Consider the following 10,157-nt stretch of genomic DNA (forward strand, 5'->3'; position numbering starts at 1 on the left):
GGGTTTTAAAAAATCTTTGCTACAAGAAATGGAACATTTTTGCTTGCAGTTGCTTATGGTTTGGGGTGGCGGTATTCGACCTTGTTTTGTGTACAGGCTGACAGTGCCATTACGGCAATTGTAACACGAAGGGCTGTTGAAACCAAATGCCGGGACCACAGTCGTAGCTTATAAGACGCGCTTATTTCACTGTATACTACGTTTAAAATAGAAAATATATATCGATTTTTTAAATTTCATAACCAGAAGTAAAAGGTCTTTGCTGGGAAGCACAATGGCTGAACAAAACAACGGATATCAGCAGGTGAGCGGAAGTGTGTTGAACTTGCGTGCTTAAGTAGGCAGAGTGAGCCGACGACTGGTTCGAGGGAGAACGGGCGGGTGGAGTGGAAACACCGGGGATAAAATATTGTTGACGGGCCTTCTTATTTTCCAACGTCTAAATAACATTTTTCAGTATGTACAGCTACATTTCATTAAGTAGATTAGATGTGTTTGGCTTTTTGTGTGTGTTTAAAAAAAAAATTAAGATTGTTTTAGCTGATATTTCTCATAAAATATCCCGAGTTGATAACGGACAGATGACTTTCGACCTTCAGTGGTGTAGATTAGCTTCATGTGTACTCAAGGAGTTTTTTTTGCCCTTAAAAAAAAAAAAAAAAAAAAAAAAAATATATATATATATATATATATATATATATATATATATATATATATATATATATATATATTGACAGAAGCTTGATTAAAATGGACATACAATATTTGAGGCCTGTTGATTGTTAAATGGCATTCTGATTTGTGGTGAAAACAGAAATCGGATTAAGACTGATTTAACAGCAACATATAAAAAGGAGCACGGTTAGCTATCTGCTTGAGCTAATTTGAGGGAAATCTAGTTTTCTTTTTGCCCGGTTTCTGAAAACTATTAGAAAGAAATTTATTAAAATCAACTTCTGTAATGATCTATCTAAAGGAATCGGGCATAAATATATTAAGAATATTTGGCACAGTGTGGTTTCCAAAATTCAATAAAATGGGAGGTTGATGGTATAACAATAGGGATGACATTTCGTTTTTCAAAAGCTTACAATTTTTTAGATGTATCTGAGAAAATGTATTGAGCTTCAGGAAAACAACTTAAGAGCGAGGCCGAGAATGCGGTTGTGAGACATTTTATTTCATGGAAGAAACGGGAGAGTTTTTTTTTTTTCCATGACTCTTGCAAACGGAACTGCTGTCCCCAGGCAACAGTAGTTTTGCCTACGCGTCAGCACAACAGTCGCCAGTATAGTACAGTAAGGTAGGAAATACATTTTACACCATTATTATTATTATTATTATTATTATTATTATTATTGTTACTTTTTTGTCTTGCAAAAAATATACAAAATTAACAGATGCGTTAAGAATTAAAGGGTAGGGTTACAATGCATATTGAAATATGCCTAGCTGGAACAAAACTCTAATTTACCTTGCCTTAAACCACATACATGTGACCAGCACCACAGATCACAAGCGTACATACATACTTCTGTAATGGTTTGAAAGCCACTGACTAACTTTTGTGAAATCTCTTGAACCTATTGTGACCAGCTGTAATCTAATTTAACGCTTGTGATTTGTTAAAATGACATAATTTGGTTTATTGTCTGTTCAGTTGGCTTAGATAATGCATTTGCAAAAGACAAAAAAACAAAAAAACAAAACAAAACAAAAAACCCCAGCAGTTTATAAACATGTTGTTCGTTTTTATTTTTCAGTAAACTAGTCTGTGTGTCTTTTGGAACTGCATAGTGCTGCTTCAGCTGCGGCTGTAACCATGGCAGTGGTTTGAAGAGGGCTTTGGGCGTTGAGTATGTGTCAGGACTAGTGCAAGCTACATCAAAATAAATAATACATCTCGCCAGCGGAGTTGTAAGATCCAGGTTTGAAATTGAGGCAATATGGCAGGAGGAAATTAACGTTTTTTGTAGACGTTGTCTGTGGTGGGTGAGTTTTGCATTGGGATGGGTGTTTTTGAATACTTAATTACCACTCCAGATTGAAGGACATGCTTGTTTAGTAACGGGAATGATGCAATTCCACACATCCAGGTCCCATTCCAGTTGGGTTGTTAGTTTACAGTTAGTAATGAAAACAAACCCCAGTTGTCAGCAGAGAAAAACATGAACATTGCGCTATGATCAGAATAAATGCACAAGCTGTACAGGAGTTGATGTTTCATTTGGTCATTATTGTAATATATTTCACCAGGCTTCCTCGTCCACTTTTGTCTGTTTGATACTCTTTTTTAAGCTATTTTGTTTCATTATTCAACCTTTCATCATGCATTTCTGTGAGATTTTGATTCCCATCCTCCAGTTGTTGACTTGATTTTGGTTTCTGAAGTAGAAACAATGTTTTTAAGAAGTTGTATCTGTTTTAACACATTGTCATTTATCAAGTTGGTGTATCACCAATTGTGCAGTCTCTTCGTATCCTATATAATATAATATATAATATTATATAATATATATATATATATATATATAATATATACCAATATGTTACTCCAAATATGTTATAAATTGTTGAATTGAAACAAATAAACTTCCACCAAGGCCCAGTAGACCTGCATTAGACCAGACATGGCGTGTTTTCCTGTGCCAATCACAACTTCAGTTGAGTCAGCAGTTTGTGTGTTATTTGAGACAAAGGATAGCCTCTCCTCATATAGATGGGAGAAGCAAGTTTCTGATTAGTACAAGTTTTCGTATGACACAGATCAGGTAAAGGTAATAAAATACGATTTAGTTTTCGCTACTTTTATTCAAAATGTCATCAAACATCTGATTGCTGTGGGGTGGAGTGAAAGGTACTGCAGAGTAATATTTGTAGTTTTTCCACATTTAGCCTTATACTACTGTCAGTTATGTTAATTACCGCTGTTGCTACGAGCTCAGCATGGGCCTGAGGAGTCAAAGCAAAGTGAAACCTGTGGGTCACAGTGCAGTTCATAGAACACGATACTCTAACCCAGCAGTTGTCGTTTATAGAATCTTTGAAAGGGTAAGGTGTGATAGCATGTGTGTTTGAATTGTACCTTGCAGTATTTGCTGATTCCACTTTTAAAAAGGAATATAAATATCCAAAAGATACTTGCAACTTGGGCAAAATACAAAATGTGCACTGATTGCATTTATTGATATTGACATTTATTGGTACCTAGTTGCAAAATGAGGAGGAACTAGGAGAAAGCTCCCAGGTTGTCCCAGATGCTCCTCCATCCTACAGCAGCCTTGCAGCGGACAATGCAGGTAAGGGAACAACAATAAAGCACCAAGGATTTAAGTGTCTTAGTGCCATTTGGTGCCGCAGTTCTTTTCTTTGTGTTTTCAGTTTTGAGTTCAACCTTGTTTACTGGTTGCTCTTTCTGAGATGCATGCTTTTTGTGGTGACCTAAAGTAGAAGTCCACAAAGACAAAGCTATTTACTAAATGGCATTATGTTCTTTGTGTCTGCTTCCATAATGTTCAGGTTTTACACCACAAATGCAGTATATGGAATCTAAGCAACTAGTGTGCTTTTGAAAAAATGTTTGAAATAAGTAAAACAAAGAGATGAAATGGCTGATGTATCATCTTCATACCATTGTGTTTTCAAGTTCATTCCAGTTTGTATTTTTTCCCCCTTAATTCAGCTTACTTTGATTATAAAGATGAATCTGGTTTTCCAAACCCCCCTTCGTATAATGTTGCCACAACGCTCCCATCTTACGATGAAGCTGAAAGAACTAAGGCAGAAGCAACTATTCCTCTTGTTTCTGGAAGGGTGAGTTTTCATTTTAATTTATACATTTTAGAAACCCAGTTTCTTATTTCAGGTGTTCATGCATATGTGCATTGTGAATGTAATGTAGTCTTAATCGTAGTAGTTTTAAGCATTTCTGAAACTGTTCCAAAAATTACAGAAGGCTGTTAAGATCTTTTTCATAAATTTATGGTAGTAAATGAAAAAAGGATGGGACAAAATACTTCCTTGGGAGAAAAACAGGGAACATGTGAAACATGTCGACATGCCTTTTAATTGAAGGGAAATTGTTTATATATGAGATAGATCGTAAAGACCACATAGAATATTTCAGCCAAAATAGAACAGGTCTGACAATGTAGTCTGCTAAGTTCCAGATCTGAATAGGGACATCTGGCTAAAACAGCCAAAGATGACCTACAGTTTCTGTAGACATTATTATCCAGAATACATGGTTATAAATACTTACTCTACAGTGCAACGTACCCATCTATAAGCAACTGAAAAAATGCATTCCTGTCTCTGATCATTGCCCTTTCTTCACTTTATCATTCTTGGCACATGGAGATTTGCCTGCATAAAATTAGGTAAAAAAAAAAAGATGATCTTTATTTCTGGATTCAATCCTAAATGACACCTGAATCCAGTGATGATGGTGTTGCTCGGTGTGTGGCTTAAAGAAAAGGACTTCTGTTTGTTACTTGAAAAGCCACGTTCCAGGAATTTTCTTGCATAACATAATAAAAAATACAGCTAAGACTACAGAACTCCTGCATCATTTAGTACATCTTTTAATTGATACAGCACTACTCTGCTGTGAACAGTCTTTCTGTAAGAGAAAACATTGAATTAAATTCTTTCTCAATACTAGTTATTTTAACCCTTGAGGAATAACAACTTGGAATTTATTATGGTTGTTTGTTAAACAACTGAAAGGACTGAAGTCTGTTTTACGTGTTTGATTTTTTCCATCCCCCTTGTATCGGTTTGTGTCTTTGCCATGTACTGCATACGTACAGCACAGGGAACGACTGGACACATTGGATGATGTGACTCGAAGTTCTCTGGAGGTACAGTAATAGACAAAGTGTGGGTGTGAAACTGATACCGATTAGAAGTATTTGGTGAAAAATAGTGTTGCTTTCTAAGCGAAAGTCCTATTTGTCCCCCCTGCAGGCAACAAAACCTACAAACAGCCATGCAGTTCCTTCTTCAACAGGTGTTTAGACAGGAAATACATGATTTAAATAAGTAGCTTATGTTTGCTTAAGGAATAGAGGTATTTTAATTTTCAGTGCCTTTAGAAATTATAACATATTTTACTAATATGCATAAATGCTCACTTATGCACAAATAATGTGCATTAAAGAGAAATATCAGACAATACTAATACAATTATATATACATAAAAAATACACACGAAAAACACTAATCAGAACAGCATATGGAAGATCTTTTATAAGGCTTGACTCTTACAGACCTCTATCCAAATCTTCCCCTGATCCTGAGAGACTCTTAGCAAAGTTGCATTCACTGTTGGACAAGGGCAGCATTGCAGTTTATATTGTTCTTCATTAAACCTTGTTTTCAGTAGCCTTAAATGTGATAATGAATTATGAATGTTTCCATTCCAGCAAGAATCCGAATCCAGTTTTCTTTGCTGGGTTATGATGTAGTACTCCTGAGAGTTCACAGTTTTTAAAGATAATTACAGTTTTGCCTTTTCTCTAGGAGGAGGATTTTGTGGCCCGGGACGACTTTGACGATGCTGACCAGTTAAGGATAGGAAATGATGGCATTTTCATGCTGACTTTCTTCAGTAAGTCGTGCTTGTTTTGGCTAGGTTTCAGTTCATGTCAAGACTGCATTTACTGCAAAAATGATGCCACCTAGTGGATCGGTATTTAATTGCATTGAAACTGATATGCTGTGAAAGTATTTCCATTCAATGTTGTTTCAAATCATAATATATAACTGCTATAAGCATAATTAATAAAATGTTTAGCGATTGGGTATAAGCACTTCTAACAGATCTTCAAACTAAAGTGTTACCAAAGAATCTGGGATCAATCATGTCCCCTTCCCTCAGCCTTCCTGACTGTGCAGGAAGGTGTACTCTATGCCTTTTGTTGCCAAGGGAGAAGGTACCAGACTGATGAATTTCTTCATGTTATGTATATATTTTTTTAATTTCCAGTGGCATTCCTCTTCAATTGGATTGGGTTCTTCTTGTCCTTCTGCCTGACCACCTCGGCTGCGGGTCGATACGGGGCTATCTCTGGATTTGGTCTGTCGCTCATCAAGTGGATCCTTATTGTCCGGGTAAGCAACACCGCAGCCTATAGCATTAGAGTCAAAAGTAATGTGTGTATATGTGAAAGGTGCTGTACATTGAACCTTGAATTTGACATCGAATCTGTTTTAACTTCATAGTTTTCCACCTATTTTCCTGGATACTTTGATGGTCAGTACTGGCTGTGGTGGGTGTTCCTTGTACTGGGTAAGTGGCCTGTTTTATTTCTGTATGTATAAGTATACAAGCCTGACACTGTTGTAGGTATTCTGGAGTGATGGAGCGCAGCATGACTGGAAACGGATGAACAAAAAGTTAATTGTCAAAAAATAAAAAAGGCTGATTTGCAAAGCCTTTTACTCCAAAGAGTAAATTAAGGTGTTCATAAAGAGAGAAACGCCTGTTAGTTCCAAAACTAAACAAAAAGCACAGCAGGCAGTTGCAGTAAGTTCGGTGACAGTGCAGATGTGAACAATGCAGGAAAGACTATTGCATCCACTTGGGATAAAGTTGTAGTGCACGTCAGGTTAGCATATTTGAATTCTTCTGGAGTAGTTTACTGTAATAGTAGAGCAGTTGAATGAATCACAACGTGCTTGTGTTTTGTTTTTGCAGGGTTCCTTCTGTTCCTCAGAGGCTTCATCAACTACGCCAAGGTTCGGAAAATGTCTGATTCTTTTTCCACTCTCCCCAGAACCAGAGTCCTGTTCATTTACTAAAGGTATATTACAATAATAAACAATTGCAATAAAATGTAAAGACTCTAGTTGCATGCTTTCAGGCAGGTTCAGGAAGGAAAGGTGCACCTACCAAAACTTTGAGCATAGGTTGTATATGGGTACAACCTCTTTGATTCAGAGTAAAAGGTGATCATAAGGCTGTTGATTTAACACATTTGTAGCTGTAAAGCTATGTGATTGCTCGTGCTTCAACAGTGCATGATGGATTTCTGCAGCCATTTTCATGTGAATGCAAGCTTTCTCACAAAAGCCACATAAACCAATGTGACTGATTGCATGGCTCTACTGAGGCGTTAACTCTTTCTACTGGTGCGCAGGCTTGATATACTTTTCACGGGTCTGTTTATTCTTAACATCTCCATACAGGCCTGTTAACTTTGCACTGGAGCAAAAAGTACTTGCACAGGTTCTGTACTTGAAGGTATCCTGCATTCTTTACTGTAGGAGTCTCATCCGTTTTCTGACAATAGAATTACATTGAGTTATATAGTTTGTGCCCTTCTCCCACAGCTGTGTTCTAAAAAAAAAAAAAAAAGCCTTCCTGCACTTATGAGTTCTGGAAGAAAAATCTCCTTCACAAATCAACTGCCCCCTGCAGGAAGTGTACCAGGACCTTGATCATTGAAGACTTCAAAGACAAAAAGAAATCACTGCTTTAAATACTTCAATACTGTTTAAGAATGAGACATTTCTTTCTATATGTGTCCTAGATGTACAATTTTACCAGTGGATGCTGAGAATTCTGTAACCAATCATTAATGGCTAATGTTTAAGTTTAAGTGCTATTGCAATTAAGTCTGTGATGTACGAATAACGCCTTATATATCTGTTTGTAAAGTGGCATGCACTGTGCCCTTTTAGCCAGTAGAGGGCAGTCTTGCTTTATCTTTTCTCTGCTACTTGATTTGGAAACAACATTTAGTGTTAAGATGCTGGTCATGATTTACAGTAATGGGGGTTCTCAGTAGTTCAGATAGTGGTTTTCAATATCTTGAAACATTTTAATGCAGTGTTTATTTGATAATGTACCTAGAAAATTGTACAAAAAAATAGGTATAGTGCTTTTAATCTTATTTCACACATGTATAACTTTAAATATATGTAATTAATGGAAATGGCAGAAACACACAATACAGTTTGAGGATTCCTTCTCAGTAATTAGCTGAGTATGCAAAAAAAGAAAAGAAAATAAGTCAATAAATAACTAGAAGAACCAAGGCAGTACTAAGGCTTTCAGTTTCCATTGTCATTTTAATGCTCTGGCTACTACCCTGCCAATTTCTGTAGTTTTGTTAAAAAAATGTATTTAAACAGAAGTACGGATATGAAGCAGGAAGTAGTTGTTGGGTCCGTTCATTTGAACTTAATTCTCAAGGCATCCTTCAAACTTTACATGTACTCTGGGATTATTTTATGTCACATCATTTGTTTTTTAATAGCTTGCATGGCATAGTCACCTATTAGGTCTCTGATCAAAATAATGATTTTCCAGGGTGCATTTGGACCCATCGGTCAAAGGTTTTGTTGAAATTGAAAATTTAGGTGGACTCGGCTTGCCTTTTGACTCATTTTAAGGAAAAAAAAAATGCAAGGTTATTTAAAATCATCAGACAACAATGTCTTGGAGAGCACAGCGTAGATCTCAAGTAATGGCTAGGTGGCTTTTTAGACATTGGATTCAAATTTAGTCTACAATAATAATTTGGTCACATTAGTTTTAACCATGTCTTAAAAAGCATTTGAGATATAGTTTATTTTTGTACAATTATGTACACCCCTCAGGCTAGCAGTGATGTTTACCTTGACCTTTCTTGTTTGATGATTTGATCATAAAGACCCTGTGGATTGGATATAATGAAATTCAGCGGATTATGCCATCTACAGTACCCGGTGATTTGACAAAGAATGATCTGCAATCAGAACAAAAATGCAGCTCCTCTTGGAGAAAACTATATAGACAACACTTCTACCTTTACCATAATCCTTATGTATGTGCATCAGCTGACCATATGAGTTTTTTTATTCATTCAATATGAGGCAGAAATCAATGCCAGGCACGTTTTTAAAATTTATTAGGGCAATAGAAATATTTCCTCCCTTTCACAAAACAGTTCTGTAGATCATAATGTGTTTAAAAATGAGCCGACTTGAGAACTTTTGAGATGATCCCCGAGATTCATGTACAATTTGCTTTTAATAATGTGATGTAATGTTGTGTGTAAGCAGAACCGTTCTGCTCATTGTAAGAATAGATGGATTCATTATTTGTGTGCTTTCTGCTGAGTAGTACTGCACCTTGTTTTTGTTTTTTTTATTGTTAAAACAATAAGACAGACTGTAAATATAGCAAAACATCTAATAAATGTCACTTATATAGCACTGGTGCTGGAGTTTTGTCTTTTTTTAAAAATCTGTAACCTGTACGTTAATAAACCAAGGGCTATGGAACCCAGGGTTCCTGATCAGGACTGTGGTGTGTCCTATAAACCACTTAAACATGGCAGTTTTGAGGTTTTATAGAAATGTGTAGCTTTAGCAGCTTTTTTTTTTTCTCTGTAAAGTCTTGAAAACATATTTATTAGTTAGTTCATGTGCCCATGCTAAACTTGCTTTTCAAATACCCCCAGTTAATAAACCAACATGCATCATTTAATACTGTTCAGCCTAGGCTTTAGTTACATAACAACCTGCAGCCCTGCATTTTTCTTTTAATGAAATGCAACTCTAACCTTTATTTTACTACTAGTGTCCTTTTTCTGACACCTTGAACAATTATCGCCTAGAAAGGACTGTACTCTGCTGCAGTTAAAAAGAATCAAACACACAACAGTGGCAATAAATGTCAGACAGATTTATTTGCAAAGTTTGAACCACTAAAAGGCACAAACTATGTTATAAATGTATTTATCTTCAAGACTTAAGAAGTCACACTTTTTCTTAACTGGGTCGTTGCACCACGTTTTACAGTTCTCTCACATTAGCTATCTTTTTGTGCTATATAAAATATTGAAAACTTAGTAAAGGGACAAGTATTTATGCTAAGGTGTTTATTGTCTTGTAAAGTGTGCCTTTATTCAGGTAGTCTGTGTGTGAAGTATTAACCATCAGAATATGCTTTTACCAGATGTATGTGCATACATGGCACAGATGAGTAAATCCTTTTCAACTGTAAGATTGCAAGTATAAACTAGCAGCCTAACTGAATTGAGAAGAAAGTTTTTAACTTGGGGGTTGAAAGCGTCAACAGATTATTATATGCCTTGAGCTTTTCTGTCCCTTACATGTCTTGAAATACGTGATGTGGGATCGAGAATGTGCTACTGGTGAAACAT

At 36.1% G+C, this 10,157-nt stretch overlaps 1 protein-coding gene across 1 annotated transcript; it reads left to right on the forward strand.

The window, feature by feature from the left end:
* Positions 1-85: 85 nt before the first annotated feature.
* LOC121324302 (NEDD4 family-interacting protein 1-like) lies at positions 86-9,204 on the forward strand. The gene is made up of 8 exons (XM_041266010.1): positions 86-304; positions 3,212-3,299; positions 3,683-3,813; positions 5,524-5,611; positions 5,990-6,114; positions 6,226-6,292; positions 6,701-6,806; positions 7,336-9,204. The coding sequence occupies exons 1-7, from the start codon at positions 275-277 to the stop codon at positions 6,802-6,804; spliced, it is 633 nt and encodes a 210-aa protein (XP_041121944.1). The 5' UTR covers positions 86-274; the 3' UTR covers positions 6,805-6,806; positions 7,336-9,204.
* Positions 9,205-10,157: the final 953 nt, after the last annotated feature.

The sequence above is a fragment of the Polyodon spathula genome, chromosome 12 (assembly GCF_017654505.1).
Source record: "Polyodon spathula isolate WHYD16114869_AA chromosome 12, ASM1765450v1, whole genome shotgun sequence".
NCBI classification, from domain to species: Eukaryota; Metazoa; Chordata; class Actinopteri; order Acipenseriformes; family Polyodontidae; genus Polyodon; species Polyodon spathula.

What these genes read in the sequence shown, in the direction of transcription:
- LOC121324302 (XM_041266010.1), top strand. Translation starts at nt 275, where the DNA reads ATGGCTGAACAAAACAACGGATATCAGCAG. An exon ending in TTCCTCTTGTTTCTGGAAGG is followed by an intron (nt 3,814 to 5,523) that starts GTGAGTTTTCAT and finishes CCTTTTCTCTAG; the next exon opens with GAGGAGGATTTTGTGGCCCG. An exon ending in AGTGGATCCTTATTGTCCGG is followed by an intron (nt 6,115 to 6,225) that starts GTAAGCAACACC and finishes TTAACTTCATAG; the next exon opens with TTTTCCACCTATTTTCCTGG.